A 20,172-nucleotide genomic window follows, 5' to 3' on the forward strand; every position below is an offset into this window, starting at 1 on the left:
GGTTTCCTACGTACACAGAAAACTTCTCTTATTGATGAGCAAAGCGAATATTCAGAATTTTTCATACCTCAATATATTTCGTTCCTTTCGTCGAGGTTAAGTTGGTCACCCAAACCCTGGTATCCCTTTATCTACCGTAACGTTCTGGGTCTGGGAAAAGGATCTCGCGTGAGGATTTCTCACCTTCTGTAGCAGGAGAATGACCTGCCAACCCACCACCCCTCATGCTTTGAAGGGCCAGTCTTATTGTGTAAAATTCAGGCGAAATTCTAGTGAGCTCTGTTCCATCCTGTTTTTTTTTGTTTTATGGCACACCTGCAGGTGTTTTCAATAAATAAATAAACAGATATCCCAAAGTGCTTCAAAGATCACGTGGTGATTGCTTATTGAAACTCTCCGAACTTCAATCCAATGACATTTACTAGTTTTTTCTTTTAAAAAAAGTTGTTTGTTACGTCTAGTGGTAGAAGTAGCGTCGTCGGAATTCAGATAAAACCCTATATCCACTTTTATTCAAGAAAAAAGTAGGTAAAAAAAGCCTATCTTTTCAACATTTGTCAATGTTGCGTAAGCAAGATAGAATTGAATTGAATTGAAAATTGAAAAAAAAAATTGAATGTTTGAGGAATTGAAGATTGAAAAATTGAAGATTGAATCGAAACTGTATGCATAACGCAGAAAGACGTTCTCTACTCACTTTTTAGCACATTTCCACCGATTTTTCACACTAACATCATACGAGTGGAAAATGTTGCGAGTGTGCCAGTGATAGCCACCGATCCAGACAACTCATACCATAAATTACAACAATACAAACAGTAATTAATTTGAACGTAGTTGAAACTGCTGTGCGATAGAAAAAATGCTAAATTTATTCGAACTCAATGCGAATTCCGCCGAGTTCCTTGAAAAAACTACAAAACCAAGTGAAAATTTGCAGGAATCGGAAAATTCCTAGCTTAATTGGGTATTTGCAAAGTTTATTCAGGATCCATCGGTAAAGTTTTGCAGTAGTAGCATGAAAGCCACTATCATTCGTGCCGGAGCCATTGTCAGGTTCTAGCTATCACAAAAAAAAGAAACAAGATAAATATAATATGTAAAATAAAAGTACTTTCTTTAAAAAAGAAGCAAATCGCTGATATATAGCTACAAACATTAACAGCAAAAAAAACTGTAAAAAAAAGTCGAGAACTTAAAGAAAAAAAATCACACATGCATTTATTCAGAAATGATACGACATTGTCATCTAGATTGGATTTATAGCTCACATGTCTTGTGAAAATATTCAGCGTGAACAGTAGCAATAGCTGCACATACATACAATATCCAAAAAAAAATCTTCTTTGAAAAGAAAAAAAAAATCAATTGCAGACCATGTTTGTGACAAGTGATTTGAATTTGCATAGAATTATATGCATAGATCACTGGTTAATCTTAGTCGTGTTATGTCACATGACATACCGATAATGAAGGACAAGAATTAATTGGAATTAATTACATGAATATACAAAACACTGTCAACAGGGTTCAGAAGCGTTCGTCTACTGAGACAGAGTTGCGGCAATCTTACGGTACGTGTTCGAGAACCAATCCGAAATCTCATTCACCGTCTAAATAGGTGACCAGAAATATATGGAAGTTGTTTGAAATCATAATTTCCTCAAAATCCTTTTTTTTTTTAAATGAATTTTGTGGTCTACTTACCTGCTCTGCTCCCCATTCCTTCATTTTTGACATGAAACTCGTCTTGACTTTACGCCATAGCTCGCGAAGTTTGTTTAGAGTTCTACATTTCCAGTCGCAGTTCTGGAAGTAAAGATTTATTCGAAATCAAGCCTGATTCAAATAAACAATAAACAAACACAACACAATCAAAAGCACAAGAACGCTAAGCAACGTCCCGGTGCGCTTTCAACGGGTCTACAGTAGACGCATTCGCGATGGGACCCTTGCTCAACTCTGGGCAGAAACTGGCCGCCAACGCTGAACCTACGCTGAGACGAAGGGACTCGCTTACGAGCAGATGAAAGCCGCACCGCCTTGTACGTAACCGTTCACGCTATTTTGCACCAAAAATCACGTTCTAGCTAGACTATAGAGACCACAGCGGGACGTTTGACGTTCGACGTTTCGCTAGCGTTCTGACACGTAAATAAAAGAACTCACCTCGTCAATAACATTACATTTTATAGGCTTCGTGTCCGGGTCACAATCCGTTAGAATGGCAATCTCTTCCCTGATATTTCCAAGACTTGAGCAATTAAAGAGCGGATTGCCTTGGATGTCGATTCCCTGAACATCAATAACTTTGTTATTTGCCACACTTTAACACAAAACTTACATAATTCTCAAAACTAAGCTCCAAAGCAAACCTGGAGGTTAGGGAAAGCAGCTTTCAGTAGTGCGGCTGGTGGTAATTCTCGCAAATCGTTACAGGTGAATGCTGAATGAAGAAATTTATCGCTAGATTTAATTGAACGTAGGTAAAGCTCCGTCTTGCACAATTTTATAATTAATAATATAATAAGATTAATAATAACATAATACAATTAGCAGTTTCTCGGTACATTCTTTTAGAGACCTCTATTTAACATCTAAGGTAGTTTTAGGCACAATGTGTGCACAAAACCGCCGTGTCGACGTCGCCGCTCAACGCGTTCAGTCGACTTGACGCGACGCGTCCGATGCTAAGGCGACAGCGACACTGTGAACAGCGTATCAGCGCAGCAAAACCGTATCATCCGTGGCCGGATTCGTCCCAAATGTATGAGTCCCCGCCAGCGACGCGTATGCAACTCGTCGCAAAAGTTTTTTTTTAGACTAACGATCTAATAGAATTCTTTTCAAAAAGTGAGGTGGTCAAGGCTGTGAAAACAAAAATTATCTCCACTTTTTTTTCAAATACACTTCCTTCGTGTTATGTTTATAGTTGATATGAAACGATATGAGTGCGTGTTTTCCATTGAACACGTTTGGCGGCGATTCTACATCACTGTCGCAGGCGACACGCATGAAGACGATGATGACGATGGCGACTTCGTTTCTGGTGGGTGCTAATTATGGGCACAGTGGGACTTTTCCGCCTAGTATCAGATTCTTCCGAGAGATTTTACTTTCAAGAGTTAGGCTCGAAAATGAATATTCTATGTACTTACCAATGTACTGATAACCGTTCATTTCTCGGCTAGGGATGTCGATTTTTCGTCTAGCTCCGTTTTCGCATCGAATAATTGGGCTGTCTTCATTTTGTTCGCAGATGCAATCGTCCAAACAAGGTAAGATACGTGAAGATACTGAATGATTTGGTTTTTATCAAGCAAAGAAAAGGAGATTTCTGAAATGAAGCAACGTGTCCTTGAAGTCACTATTTCATCACGCTTGAAAGTGATTGAGAGATAGAGTTTGGAGTTCATCAAGAAGATCAAAGAAAAAATAAGGAGTACAGAATGAAAATGGAAAAAGAAATGTGAAGGAGTATATTTCGTTCGATAAAAGTCACATGTCTACTATACTGGTCAAGGTGATGAGTTGATTAGAGCAGTGTTTGTACGTGCTCATGTGATAGGAAGGTATAGTTGAGTCAAAACGACATGAAGCACGGACAGTTACGTAAGCGGCTGCGTTCGGAGCGGCGCGGTGGAGCGTAGCGGTTGGGATCGTGTAAGGATCCTCGCTACCGCCACTACAAGGCTGGCGCGCTCCAGTCGAACTCCTTGTAGGAAAAAGTGCGCCGGAATGCCCGAAGCCGTATCTTCCGGGCCGTTTTTTACGGCAATTGGGAAGAAATGGATGGAATCATCCCCTTCTCTGTAATCTACGATCCCGTATACGAATACTCCATCTGAAATCCGTACCACCTCAGATTCGTGGAGTGATGCCGTTAATTCGGTACTTGATCTTCACATCACGAAAACAGAGTGACGCAACTTCTATGAATTTTGACCACCATTCCCATTCACGTCAAACCCATCTCTCACAAACTCATCCCATTTTCTTTATTTGTTGTTACATGTTTAGCCTACTTTTTATTTTTTTAGAAACATCTTTCGTATTTAGGATTTTCTTTCTTGGTGGGAGAGGAGTAGGGGAATTCACTGTGGTGGCCCAGACAGCGTTTACAGTCATGCGTGATGGTCTTAACGCTGAGGTGGATGGAATATGAACAATAAGAGAGGGAATATCTCTTCGCGCTCCAGTCGTAACAATTTACAACCGGTACCCCACTAACAAGGAACATATGCACCCCTATCTGAAACCGGATGTAAACATCTGTAATCTGAGAAACGATATTCGATGATAGAAGTGGTTCGGTAAGCATGTAAAAACACTTCCAAATATTACAAAATAAGAATTAATTTTAAATAAGATTAAGATTTTTTATAAGAAATATTCTTCCAGAACATTTACAATTTCACTGTATACAGTTTTGTAACGTTTAAAGGACGACTTCAACTCCTACACCACAATGTTGGAGCTAGTAAGTTTTCAAAAGCAGAGTCGTCATCAAAATAACATTCACATTATTCCGTTTCAACTGCAGAAGAATAAGAATTCGAATTTGAATTAGAAATTAGAAATTTAATTAATTGAAAATGATTTTGTTTAAAGTAAAATTTGAAACATCGGCTAGCTCGTTGTACAGCTTGCGCGAGACCATTTGTATAACAGTATTATTTCCATAATTGTTTTCTTAGAGGCGTCACGGTTGTAAGTCCTTATTGGGCAACGTTTCGGCAATATCGCCTTCAGAGCAAAGGGAAATCAACGACAATCGATCAAACCTATCCCAACAAAGAAGTCCACGTAACCGTTGGGTCTCAAGCACCATGGAAAAACACGTACCAGGATCAGCGACTATCCGCCACGCAGAACCGATGGGGTGACAGCCAATCAAATATCAGCCTTAAAAAGGCCGAGTTCCCGCGTAATGAGAGGCATTCTCGCGATTCATTTTGGACTCAGTGGATCAAAAGCCTCCAGAGCCGCGCGCCCAATGCAGGTTCGCGCGCCAAAATCGTGATCTAACTTCAAAATCTTCCCGTTAGACGCCGAACCCGTGACCACCCAACAGTGAGTCACAGATTTCCTTGCCGTCCAGGTGTTCCTGATCGAATACAATGGTCAGCGTTTCCCATGTATTCGCACCACACTGTACACAGCAAATCATATAAACAACACAGAACCATGCAATCACCCTCGTTTATCGGGCATATTTACACCCGTTGTCAAAACGATCATAAGGCGATACGAATAGTATTTCTTAAGGTACAGGGGAGCCACGATGGTAACAGATTCTTCAAGTTTATCGTCTCCGTCAAAAAGCAAAATCAAAAACCACTGAGACTGCCCAGCAGCAGTCTAAAGCGCTTCCGCCTATACCCTTCCCACGTACTTTCTTTAGACAACAGGAACCTAACGCAGTGGGGATATAGTATCCGTCTCAGATGAACTATTCAACGTTTAGATCGCACAGACGGAGAAAGTGTCACCCAAACATCACTCATGAACAACGCTAGGCATTAGGAGTTCGAGACGTTAAGTCTAAAACTATCAGATTATCCACCAGTGACAAGGGTGGGGAATTTAGTCATTCCTCGTCATCTAGACGAAGCCCCACATTATGTCACCTCCAAGACACTCCCTCATCGCTCTCCACGTCGAAGAATTTCTAGCCAACACCGTAGACCAATAGGGTATGGATGAGTACCAGCAAATCAACGCAATTACCACCCTCGACTGCGACCCGGCTAAAACAGAGTTACCTGCGTGTCCCGTCTTGTACCTCCTAATAAAAACACAAGCGAACCGATAGTGAGCTCCCGAAGACCTCAACGTCAAGGAAGACCACATAAGCGCGAAGAGGTCCCACAACAGGATCGCTTGGTTCTAAACGTAGTGTTGGTGCAGCTGTTAAAATCGACCAGCCCATCTACAACACCCACATGTTTTGGACCACCTAAAGAACACCATTTATAACCATGCGTAATGGAGTCTTTCGATGTTACGCATGACACGAACGTCTCCAACGACTCGGCATGCAGGCAGTTTTGAGCTTTAACGAACACCAGAGCTCTATAAACATATGGCTTTCCGTGGAGCAGTGATGGTTGTCTCGGAATGTCCAAATGCACTGTCTTTAGATGGTCGGGCAACTATTTTGCCAAATCAGGGGTCTTGCCATGGGACAACGGTTGGCGCCAACGCTCGCCATTCTTCAGCTAAGATTGAGGCACCGATTTGGGAAACACGACCTTTGCTATATTGCCGATATATCGACGACTGTTTCCTTGTCTGTTCGTCTCAAGCAGAGATGGACAACTGTTTCAAGATTTTAAATGAGCAGTCGGAGTATATAAAGTTCACTCGGGATAAGCCCAAAGGAGAATGGTTACCCTTCCTAACGTCCAAGTGCATATTCAAACAGAACGCACAGGACAAAGTGGTACCGCAAACCCAGTAATAAAAATATCTTAGTTCACTTTCTTTCTGCCCATCCCACACAAGTTAAAAGGTCGGTAGTACGAAACATGTTTCGCACGGCCACCTCCGTTTGCACTGCAAGAGAAGAAAGACGAGAATCTATCGAGCTTGCTAGGAAAATTGCGGTCAGTAACGGCTACAAACCTATGCGGTCTATCACAAAAAAGAGCACAAACCCGAAATAAATCTGGTATGGAGAAAGTACCCTTTTGTGTACCATTTATTTCCGATGAGGTTAGCGCTGCTATTCGGCGGTGTCTGAGGAAAGCTAAACTTGAAGAATCGTCACCATCGTGGAGCTCCCCCCTAGTAACCTTAAGCAAATACTCATTCGTAATCGCCTATATGATCGTATTTGCACGACACCGGAGTGTAAAATATGCCCGGATAACAACGAGGGTGATTGCATGAGTTCATGTGTTGTTTATATGATTTGCTGTGTACAGTGTGGTGACGAATACATAGGAGAAACAGCTAGACCACTATGTATTCGAATCAAGGAACACCTGGACGGCAAAAGGAAATCATGTGACTCCACTGCATTGGGTGGTCACAGGGTTCGGCGTCATAACGGAGAAGATTTTGAAGTTAAGATCACGATTTTGGCGCGCGAACCTAGCATTGCGGCGCGCAAGGCTCTGGAGGCTTTTTGTCCACTCCAAGAGTCCAAAAATGAATCGCAAGGAGGAATGCCTCTCCATTACGCGGGAACTCGCGCCTTATTTAAGGCTGATATTTGATTGCGCTAGTCACCTCACATCAGGTATCTAGCGTGGCAGGATAGTCAGCTGATCCTAAGGTACGATGTTTTCTTCCACTGGTAGCTATGAGACCCAACGGTTAACGTAGGACTTTCTTTGTTGGGCGGATAAGGCGTTTGATCGGATTAGTCACGTTCGATTTCACCCCTTTCAGGCTCTGAAGAAGGCGATATTGCCGAAACGTTAGCCACGAATAAAGGACTATAACAACCTCGTGTACGGCTCTACTAAAGAAAACAATTATTGAAGCACTAACATGCCGAGGTTTATCGAAAGTCGCACATGGAGTATTATTTCCCTCACTGGCAAAACAAGAAATTGCATAAGATCCAATGTAATCTACACGATCGCCTGCACAAGCAGTGGTGACGAACATATTGGCAAAGCAACGGCAATGCTGTTGTGTATTCGTATCAAAGAGCACGAGAGTGGTACAGATAAGTCCCGGAATTTCTAGGCACTGACAGGACACAAAAATATGAAAGAGCCAATTTTAAAATCAGCTCCAAACTTCTGGAGCAAGCCTAAGAGGTTGGCTCGAGAATCGGAAAAAATTGCAACCTTGCGGGAATTTGCAATTTTTCTCGAAAGAATCATCTGATTTTAGTGAGATATCTGGATCAATCGCTCTTGTGATCAATTAGTCAGCAGGTACTACTGAAGTTTCTCCAAGCAGAGCTGAGCCTAAGGTCTGTCCATTATGTTAATGGCTGAAAAAAGCAGATGCAGAGTTCCGTCGGTTGAAGGCAGCACACCATGAAATTGACGACGTTGGAGCATTTCTCTTAGATTATGAGTATGAACGTGACTACGCTTAATTCTGATCGTTCAGGAACACCACCTGGGAAACGGCCTTACCGAGCGTTTGCCGCTACGAGGCACATTAGAACGTGACATCGTCGTGCACGCGCCGCATCCACGAGCTAGCGGGCAAAAATCAATGGGGACTCTTCACCGATGCATTCAAGTGAAATCAATGAATATACTAATACTACCTATGACTAATACCTGACTATACTATACTACTACTAACAATGAACCAATACTAAGGTAACTGACGCGTATACAGGATCGGTGCCTTCTAAAAGCTGGGAGTGGCCTCACCGAGCATTGGTACCTCGTAGGAAACAACGCATGATACGGCCATTTCCCACTCCATTTTATAGGACGATTAAAGGCGTCACTCCACGAATCTGAGGTGGTACGGATTTCAGGTAGAGTATTCGTATAAGGCATAGTAGATTATGGAGAGGTGGGTGATTCCATGATTCAATTCTTCCTAATTGCCATAATTTTCGCGCGCTATTTTCTACAACGAGTCCGATTGGAGCGCGCCAGCCGTGTGCACACGCCGCATCTTCCGGGTCGTTTTCTACGCCAATTTCAAGAAATGGACGGAATCACCCACCTCTCCATAATCTACTATGCCTTATACGAATACTCCACCTGAAATCCGTACCACCTCAGATCTATGGGGTGATGCCTTTAAGGAAATTGGGCGCGGTACGCTCATACTAATACTACACCTTGAATCCTATATTCCCATGGAAGTTCCCAATTCCATGCTGCTTCCAGTTGTGGAGAGATTTGATCCGTTAAATTGTGGATCAAATCGCTTACACCAGATAATGAAGGCGGTTTGGCGAAACGTTAACTATAAACTTATTGAGAACTCCGGATGCAGCTCAATTATTTTATAATCCTGAAGCTTATCGGAAGTCAAATAATAAGATTGATGTTGTTTAATGTGGAAATGAAAAATCAGCTCGAATTTTTCTAATAAAAAAACAGCTCTGGCTGAAGACACCAGTTCGAAACAGAGAGCTTCTTCACCATTTCATTTCATTTCCAAAGTGAAGGCTAATTTTTGTCACTATGTCGAGAGTTCAATGTTCTCAATCCCAAAAAAATATAATAGGAACGTGAATTGAGGATAAAATACGCCGCCATAGCATTATCCACGAATCTCACGAGCTATTTTTCAGTAGCATCGCATGCGAATTCATTTCCGTATCAATACGGGATTGAATAGATTAAATGTGGCAACACATCCGGTTCATGCAAGGGCCGGAAAGCGCAAAGATTAATAACTCCCATATTTCATCGTCTATCTGTTCTGGATGTTGTTGTCCACTTCCTTAGGAGGAAAATTATTTCTTGTCCCAGATTCGAAAACACACACACACACACACACACGTTTCCGACAAAAAAAAATCCTTTGAAAAATACCACAACATACAAATACAAAAGTAAGAATAGCACGAATAAATAATAAATAAATAAAAAATAGTACTGCCAATGTACTTTGACGATGTTTTTCTGACTGAAATCAATACTGGATTCATTAGATGTGACTTAGCTGATTTTTCCTGATTTTTTTTTATTTGAAAAAGCCAAGAAAGTATTCTGGTTATTATTATTAATATTCTGGTTACGGTAGAACAGTTCTCTAGATAAATAAGTTCACTAAAAGTATTTCCAAGAGTTATTACAAAAATTAGTAATAAAAGAAGTAAAAACAATAACGTTATAGTTAATAATAAAAGAAGTATGAATAAAGTTAATAATAAAAGGAATAATGTTCAATGAAGATCGCAACGTGGACAACATTTCGGGATTATTCAGTTATTTTATTTTCTTTATTTCGACCACCACAGTTGAGGGTAAGAAGATGAAATAAAACGTATTGTACTCACTAACAATCATAGTAAAGATGGTTAACTCAGGTTTCAAGTCGAATCCATGATGTGACCAAATCATTACAACGAACTGTTTAATACTTCATCTATAATAAACCTATAATATAATATAATATGTACTGTAATATATTCAATATATGTATTATACAAATGTTAATGTTCAAATATTATTCAGCTTCGCCAACGAGATCATTACGGTGCGATTTTAGTAATTATTCGATTTTCCATTTTTTTCCTGTAATTTTAGCTTAATTTCTATAATTTTAGTTTAATTTTTCTGTGATTTTTAGATGTTTGGAAGTGTTGCGAGATACGTTAAAGGCATCACCCCACGAATCTGAGCTGGTACGGATTTCAGGTGGAGTATTCGTATACGGGATTGTTGATTATGGAGAGAAGGGTGATTCCGTCCATTTCTTCCCAATTGCCGTAGAAAAACGGCTCGCAAAATACGGCTTCGGGCGTTCCGGCGCACTATTTCCTACTAGGAGTTCGACTGGAGCGCACCACCTTTGTGTACGCGCCGCATCTTCTGGACCGTTTTTTACGGCAATTAGAAAGAAATGAACGGAATCACCCCCTCTCCATAATCTACTATTTCGTATAAGAATACTCCACCTGAAATTCGTACCAACTCAAATTGGTGGGGTGATGGCTCTAATCCCGTCTAATGCCTTCCAACTTTTCCCCTCCCAGTTTATATTTTCGTTCCAAACACGCATTACACGAAACCACTCCAGTACGAAAATAAATTGACTGGTTCTAATGTCTGGTGAGTCACTGCGGTGGTAAATTCTAATCCAGGGCGGGTCAGGTGGAGATATATAGGGTACAGTTTTCTTATCATATAGACAACAATAGGGACCATGGGAGCGCCGTCTGCATTCAACTGTACGAGCCTATGCAAGTAATTAAGCAAATATTCCTAATTGAAATCAAAAAAGCAAAAATAAAAAGTGAAGAAAAAATGAAAATAACAAAGGCAAAACAAAGAGCTGATTTAAAAAAAATGCTACCGCTGGGACAACTAAAACCCTCGGATTGTCCGAAGTGCGTTCTGGATGTGAATGAGTATATGAAACAAAATCCCTCCAAAACATCAATAGAGTCAAATGGTCCAAAGCGATAGCACGAGATAATGGGAACAAAGATTTTTGCTTGCGAACGTACAAGTCTTTAAACTGGATCCCCCGCTATTTAGGAATCCTTGGTTTGAATGCTGGAGTAAGAAAAAAAAATATTAGCGTAAACTTCTCCACACTGTGAGATTTATCACTATCTGAATAGATAAGCTTGACCTATTTTATTGTATTGTTGTACCATTAATATCGTACACTACTATTGTGTTTCGTTATTGTTGTTTGTTTATTATTTTCCATTTATTTATTTTTTGTATTGTTTTTTTTGTTAAATTACTGTTATTATCATTAATATATTTTTATTGTTTTTGAGTCATGAAGTTTGGAGTACAAATCCATTTGAAACGCTATTCGTTCAATTGGTATGTCATGTCGCATAGTTGCGAACAATAAAATTTGACTTTATCCTTTTTCCTGAATCCACGCGCTGAGATGGTACCAAGCGGTCTGGGACCTTGTGGCGGTACTGTAGGGAGAGAATGGTACTATAAGAAAATTAGCAGATATGGGACCCTATCTACTACATGCATGTGTATTTCGAATTGATTAAAAAAAAACTATTCAATGTTGTCCCGAAATTTTTCAATAGATAATCTAAAGATACCAATTATATATAATATATAATAAAAGTAAATATAAATAAGTAAATACAATACATAAATATATGGAACATAAAGAAATATAAATGTAAAGATAGATAGGTATTCTATTACCTTAATATGCGGATTCTCTCTAGTTAATAAGTGTTTTAATTTGAGTAAACAAAAATGGATGAAATAGGAAAAGGATAATAATAATGCTTCACATCATCCCATTCGAGTTTTTCCACCTTAAAATTTCTGCCAGCTTCATTCCCGAGAAGGCGTCTCTCCATTGCGAGGACATTGTGTGGACATAAAGCTGTCATAGCCGGGTGTGTACATACATAAAGGGATCATACGATTGATACACACTATAAGACAACGAAGTGTCATGACAGTCACCTCTGGCCGCTCCGCTAGAATAAACAATTTGCAATTCGCAACTTCGCTATTCGAATAATTTTTCGTTCCAGAAATCCCTTGAGGAATGGAATAAAATCTGGAATATATAGATATATTTACAGTCTAGAACATTTATTTACCTACTTATTTATTCACAGTATTTTAAAAATATATTACATATATATTTACATATTATTACATATATTATACATATTTTAAAAATAAAGGGTTTGAAGGTGTTCTAACATTACGTAGTATTATTACGGTCTTAATTACTGATTGCTGCTAATTACTATATTCTCATAGAAATACATAGTCTTTAGGATGGCTTTTGTCATTACAGCTTGAGGCTATAATACATTGTTACTTGGAAAATGCCTATACGGGATCGTAGATTAAGGAGAGGGGTGATTCCGTCCATTTCTTCCTTCCCGGTAGAAAACGTCCCGAAGATTCGACGCGTTCACAAGGTGGCGCGCTCCAATCAATCGTTCTAGAAAAGTTCGATTTAGTAGCGCGGGCCCTTTTAGGCAATTAGGACAACTCTTTCCTGCGACCCGTGGGGTGAGGTGGTGCGTTTCAGGTTGGTTATGCTTACCTAGAGCTGAGGCTCGATTTTGAGGTGTTGCCGATCAGCGACAGTACGGCAAACTACAAAACAGAATCTACAAAAAAAAAGAAGACTGCGTTCATCTGGATGAACATCCGGGCGCATTTGTCGCCCTTACTTTTTTCTTCCACACATTATTTTGTGCCCTTGGCCCCTATTCCAGTCAAAATCACATCGCGGTCACGCAGATCAACACATTCGACATAGATTGCAGCTTATTTTCTAATAAACAAAAACAACTAGGAACCTTGTATAGCCTGCAACTGCTGCTAACCTAAAGATAACCGTAAACAAAATATTCAGAATTACACTATTTAGTCCTATGCGTAAGCTATCCACGAAATTTCGATACTATAAGATTTCGGTGTGCGAAAAATTTTAATAGAGCTATCTAAAACGATTAAGCACCATATTCGACGACATTTTCTATCAGCATTGAAAGATATGTAGGTCAAGGCTACTTACAGGTTAAATCAATGAAACCACAAAACTGTGGACTGTGAACAGATTGCCGAAACCAATCGCATTCACCCCTTGATGCTTAGCCATGATATTTAAGACCAATAAGGAATGATTCAGGTTGATTCACTACGACCTGAAATGTATTCCTAGCCAGCAATCCGGAAAAACCATATCATATTATTATTAATCTAAGGAAGAACAAGCAGAAATCAATAGTGTCGAAGACAAAAAAAGGTGAGGTACCGGAGAAGTTCGAATTATTTGAAGATGCTAATCACAAGTGTAACGTTTGATTTATAGTGTAATCGCAGATTTTCAAAGCTACGGCAAGAAGTGAAATTCTACGTCATCCAGAACTTAACGACACTTTCTCTATGACAATTATTTAGAGTCTTCAAGTAAATAACATAAGATCTGTTTACTATCGTTGTAGTTTTGAAGTTTTTAAAGTTATCATACAACGCATATGCTTCTTAGGCATAAACATGTGATCCGCGCTCTAAATATTTGCAATATTCGCCTCAGAAAGCCTACTGTGAGGTATTTTGAGATTTCCTTGGTTCTTTTTCGGGAAGAACTGTTCTCATAGGGGTTTTATGGGAAAGAGAAAGTCATTCATAGAAGCCTCTCAAATATCGTGAAGTTTTGCAATTTTTTTTTTTTTGCAATTAAGCGATTATTTTGGAATAGAACCGTCTCTAACTGGTTGAACAGGATGAATGACCATCCAGTCAATCAATCAATCAATCAACACGGATTCTCTCTGCTTTGATTTCTCACCAAAAATAAGATCCAAAAGGAAGAATATATCAATCATTCAACACGGCTTCTCTCCACTTCGATTCCCAACCAACCAACAGAACCAAAGGGAAAAGTGCAAAGAATTCAGTGTTGCCATGTTCCTACCGTAACCGTGGTCAGCGTAGATCCACCTGTACAATTATAAGAGGGATTGTTTTGTTTGAATAGAAAGCTGTTGAGTGACGGGACCTCTGGGATGCATAACCATTCAAATAGGAAAGGATTCTCCCTGCTAGTATTGTCAGATATCCACGAAATGGTCAACATGTTTGAACAGGACAAACACGCTAACAGTTACGACTCGTACGTGAACAGCACATGGAATTTCGTGAAAGAACATGAACGAACCGGTCGCGAACGCGTTAACTACACGTTCTGACGATGTTTTAACGATTCCGTGAACAAGTGGCGGAAGACGAAAAATTTGAAACTTTGCGCTACATCTCCAATGGTTCCTCTGGATAGGATCAATGACGTCCCGATCGTTCGCCGTTGTGATTGATCAGCCGACGGTTACTACAATGCTTCTCCAATCTAAGGGAAACTGGTTAGTGGCCCGTCATTACGTTAGTGCTCAAAAAATTGTTTTAGAGTTAAGGTTCAAAGTTTTTAGTAACGAAAATAGGTTTTGTCTGCCCGCTCGTGGAGACATTTGATCTGCTTAATGCAGCGTTCCAGAAAACTAAATTAGTTGAGGAAACTGTGCAGAAATATAGAGTTCGGTGTGTAGACTAAGAATATGAACGTGACACTGGCCAATTTCTCCTAATCGCCCTAGAAAATGGTGAGGAAAACGGCATTTGTCCCTACGAGTATGTGAGAACACGCTGCGTTTCCGTACACGCGCGCGCTGCATCAACGAGCGAGCGGTCGAAATCATTAGGCTCTCCTCAACAGCCTATTCAAGTGAAACCAATGATAAGGCTGCTGAAAGTATCGAAACGTTTGAACGGTGGCCCGTTCTAACGTACCTCGTAGGAAATAAAGCGATTCTCACGCCATTTTTTAGGGCGATTAGGGGAAACTGAGCGGGACCACGCTCATATTCGTAATCTATACCTCGAACTCTAATATTTTCCCCAGGTTTTCCCACTACTTCAACTTCATGACACGTTGCCTCGCGAGTACAACAATGCCCATGTAAGGAATACCTCCCGTATGAAGTATCTATGTGACGAGAGGAATCGCTGTACCGGGCAAACATTTGCTCTCGAGGTTTGAGGAAATAAAATGGTGTCGTGGACATCTGACAGCTCTATCTATTCTATCAGAGACAAGGGGACCACAGAAAAATATCCGCCTCAGCTTAGAATCTAATTTATTTTAAATAGTTATTTTATTTGTTCACTTTAATTTTTATTTTAAATAATGCTTTATTTTGGATAATACAGTGTGCTGCGCTTGATTCCACAACTTATTTAATAGTTCAAATTTAACTTCCAGATCCTTATAGAAGACGAAGTTAAGCACATGAAAGCAGTCGATTTCAAATCTGATTATGATTCGATCCGATACGATTGGAAATCCACGGACGTCAACATCCATAAAGAGTCGAGATGAAATAGAAAGAATGGAATATTCTCACGATGATGGATTTTCTTCCAGTGACTATAAAAGGTGAAGGATCGGTTTTCCAATCGCTAAAACTAATAATGGTTGCGAGATTTGAAGCAGCACATTGCATCATTTAGAATAAATTATTGAAATAAATGAAAATAAATAATGAATAAATTAGTGAAAATAAATAAATTATACTTACCACATAACACTGCGATAAAGTGCACAATTTTTCTTTCAGAAATTCTAACTCGTCATCTGATTTCCCACATGACGTCATCCTTTTCAACCATGAAGCCTAGATAAGACTTGTACGTGAACACGAGTTCTTATATCCTCACAGGAGAGACGTTCTCACCACAACTTCGGGATTTCCTTTGTTTCATGCGTTTCTTGCCTCAAAAAAAATTGCATGTGTAAAGAATTTCCTGCGTAAGGATATCCAGAAAGTGTGTTGCGATCGTTCCGGTCAACATAAGTAACAGCGCCTACTTTTATCTTCTATATCTAGGACAAGGATTATTAGATAGGGTAGCTATCGAAGATTAGGTTCAAGACATCAGGAATTCTAATTTTCTCGAAAGAAAACCTATAAACACCGATTACTGGAAGGATGAAATGGCCTCGATTAAATCCTCAAAATATGCATAGCTAACAACTGGAAAATATTAATAAATACTACGTTGGTAAGTCTTTAAATAATAATAAATTAATAACCGTGAATAAGTCCAAGCCGTTCTTCTCAACAATCAGCCCTCAAAAATACTTATGCCTACGCACCGTTACTTATGTCCTTGTGGACGACCACTCTTTGTTTGTTCACAGCAAGTTTTGCACTTTCTTTGTTTCGCGCGTTTCTTGTATCGAAGGGTTGTCCTTGTAGGGAGATCCCGTCGTCTATAGAGGGTCCCGGACGGAATGTTCGTTTGGTGCGTTAGACGTTGTTGTTCAGGTCGACGCAAGCAAGCCCCTTCAACGATCCACGACTGAAGGATTATTAGGAGCGTAGGAGTAGGTTTGGAGCATCAGCCAACATAATTTCCTCGATAGAGAACCAAATTCCAGAATATAAAAGAGTGTACTGAGTCAAAGCATATGGTCCCTTATCTGAAGGCGCTGATGTTCAATCCTAGACTAGATTACATTTTAGGACACATAAACGTACACATCCGTGTATACACGTACGTATGTACGTGCATACACATATGTGTACGTACGTATACACGTATATGCTAAAAATTTACATCACACTTATTTATATTTGGATCTATATTATTATTCATAAGCTCTTCTCTATACATAGAAGTATAATTTCAAAAAACCAATATTTGAAACATTAATTACATATTATAATAGCACTAATTACATTAATTACATATTATTATATTTTAATATTGCTATCAAACATATATATATATATATATATATATATATATATTTTTATTAAATTTTAAAATATAAAAAATATTAATATAAATTTTATTTATATTACTATCATTTATATATATGTATATATATATATATATATATACATATATATATATATATATATATATATATATATATATATATATATATATATATAAATGACATAAGTAATATAAATAAAATGTTACAATATTACAATATTAAATAAGGATTTTTTTTTTCGTGAATGAAGAGTACAGTACCACTGGAACAACTTACAAACTCAGAGTGGTGCATTTAAAATCCAAATAAACTCTTTACATAATGTTTACCTTAGCGCAATATCCAGTCCAAACCGAAATGAAACCGAACGTCATAAAAACGTTCGAACCAGGAATCGTAAATTCCAGTTTCGAAGAGAAGAACGTGAGAATAATCGAAAAAGTTGTTATGTACCGGACCGTGAAGAAAAAGCAACCATCACCAAAATAGCTGTGTGATTATTTATTTTGACAAGACGTCGGTCGGATCGTTGACAACACACAAACACAAAACAAGCGGCTAAGCGTTGAAAGGACAATGGGGATCGTGAAAACATTCATTAAAATCCGAAATCTGGTCTAAAGGTCAGCAAAGCAAACGATTGAGTCATATCGATGAGTGATGAGTGATTTCGAATTTTTTCCCCGTTCACCAGGAGCAGACCAGTAGGATCGAGCGCGCTCGCTCCCTCGCTCGCGGGAGCAGCGTCAATAGTGATGGGATGGATAACCGGACGAATCGGTGAGTAATAGCGAGAACGGGATTCGTTTGGAATTTGTTTTTGTTTGTGTTTATGACGTGTTGGATATTTCAAAGGAAAGTCACATAATTTTCTGAGAACACGCAAACGCGACGAGAGAACACATCAGAAAATGAGATGCACGGAAATTTTTAAAGAGAATTTTCACGAGGAATTTCGAACGGCAACGGATGATATTTTTCATATACTTCCACCTTTTCGCAGATGCTCAGATTTTGTACCACATTTCTATTTCGCTCAATATTAAGATTATTTATTATTATTATCATTACTCGAAGTGAAAAGACAGTAACAGTTCTAATTCTTTAAGTTTTGGTTCACTATTATTATTTTTATTGTTTTATTATCTATTACAATAATTATTACAAGGTTATTATTATTATTATTATTATTATTATTATTATTATTATTATTATTATTATTATTATTATTATTATTATTATTGTTATTGGATTGTTTTTATTAGACAATTTCAAAAATGAGCTCAATTTTAAGCAAGAAAATAAAAAAATATGACAGCCGCCCAGATTTGGTCAGCTTTTTAAAAGTTATAGGACAAGGATTGATGACCATACAGTAATTCATTGGAGATTCAAGATTAGAGGAATATCTTCATATTCATATCTTCTGTCCTCTTTGGATGACTCGTGAGAATTGTTGTGAAAAGTGGATGATTTTCAAGACTCAAAACTCTTTGCCAATACAAACATTCTGATCAACAAAGACATAAACAAACAATGTTGCCCAGCTGCAATAACACACGTCGGTGCTAGCGTACGAAAAACAATCAGAACTGACCATATGAAGGTTATTTTGAAAGAATCAAAACAGCTAGAAGTTCTTCCTAAAACAAGAGAAATGATGAAAAATAAAGTTATTTCATAAAATTTCACAATCTAATTCTGTAAACTAGATTAGATATTAAGGAAAATCCACCGTAAGTTGACCTGTAACGTTCTCCTCTGAATTTTAAGATATCCTTGGAATCTTAGGAAGCAGAACAGGAAAGCGGTTGAAACTCTAAGAGTAATAGGAGATATGTCCTTAAAAAATATAACATTTAATATAAAATAAATATAAACAAACAAATAAATATAAATTGACTCAAACCCATTAGATTTAAATTAGCGTTGTTGTGTTTAATTTAATTCAATTTTTTCTTATTAAAGTGAGAGAGTACGCCTAAGTAAAGAAATAAAACAATTGTGAGTAATATCAGGAACCATTAGGTGTACTGTTAGGAACCCAATACATGCCGCCATTGTTTTTGTTTTGGAAATCAAGTTACCGAGACGCGTGACAACAGGAAGAAAGGGAGAACCATTACCATTGAAAGAGAGCGTGATAGCGTAGAAATTTCCACCCTATCAATTTCATATGAACACAAAAATTCGTTCCAGAAGAACGTTTTCGTACGCCCATTAGCTCCAGAAATTATCCTGTCATTATCAATTATCTGAATTAGCTTTGATTAGTCTAAAACACTAAACACACTTTCGTCCCCGCATCCTATGTTCTTTCCGCTTCGTTAACTGACAGCATCCTTTTCTGGATTTCTTCTGGATTTTTCTTCGTAGGTTTCCTTATTCCAGATAGATGAGGGAGATGCGGCGATGTTGCAAAGGTGCGCAACAGAAGCACAGGTGTAGAATTACTTATTCGTAGAAAAATACGATCGATCAAATGACCTTGCAATTGATCGAAAAAATCATGGTAGAATGTGTAAAAAAAACGAAGAATTATCGCATAGAACAACTGTCATGGATCAAATAGGCGTACATGACGTCAGAGCAGGTGATCGGAGGAGACGTGATCAATGATCAATCACTGGGTTCAATTATATTTAAGGATACTTTCATTTTCTAGACAGATTGTCATAAGAAGCAAAACTTTGCTGTATAAAACTTAGGGAAAATCCTAATAAGCTCCATTCCTTCTTTTTTCCTGTTTTACGGCACACCTATGGGTGTTTCCAAATAAATAAAAATAAATAAATAAGAGAAGAAAGAAGACAGGAGAATTAAGGAACGAAGGAAACGGAAGAGAAAAATTGAATTGAAAGGCATATAGAACGAAGCGAATCGATCCTGGAAATGAGACTCACCTGTGGAGATCACGAAAAACAGCAGCAGGAGAAATCGAAGTGGTCGACGCGTCGAGGTCATCATCACTGCGTGTGCTGGCGAACGAATGAGACTGACTGCTGACTGACTGGGGCTGGATGGCCGGGTGGCTGTGGGTGGCTGCAGCAACCAACACCCGCTTGCGCAGAGAATGGGGAGGAGCGTATGGGGAATTGAAAAGGAAGAATATCGACGATAGAGTGAGAGGAAAAAGAGGAAGTGGACAGGAAGAGAAAGAGGAACCAACTGACACGTTAAAAATAAATAAAAGTATGATTTCGAATAAAAAAATACAAGAAGTGATTCACTTGATCTCTCATTCCTTTAACCCTATAAAATAGGCAT

At 38.7% G+C, this 20,172-nt stretch overlaps 1 protein-coding gene across 1 annotated transcript; it reads right to left on the reverse strand.

Annotated features, from left to right (window-relative positions):
* Nucleotides 1–1,544: 1,544 nt before the first annotated feature.
* Nucleotides 1,545–19,872, reverse strand: RB195_009167 (uncharacterized protein; the record flags this gene model as incomplete). Its single annotated transcript, XM_064196026.1, has 6 exons — nucleotides 1,545–1,613; nucleotides 1,708–1,809; nucleotides 2,170–2,295; nucleotides 2,376–2,446; nucleotides 3,159–3,296; nucleotides 19,809–19,872. The coding sequence occupies 6 exons, from the start codon at nucleotides 19,870–19,872 to the stop codon at nucleotides 1,545–1,547; spliced, it is 570 nt and encodes a 189-aa protein (XP_064047171.1).
* Between the last annotated feature and the right edge of the window lie 300 nt (nucleotides 19,873–20,172).

This window comes from Necator americanus, chromosome III (genome assembly GCF_031761385.1).
Source record: "Necator americanus strain Aroian chromosome III, whole genome shotgun sequence".
Classification (NCBI taxonomy): domain Eukaryota; kingdom Metazoa; phylum Nematoda; class Chromadorea; order Rhabditida; family Ancylostomatidae; genus Necator; species Necator americanus.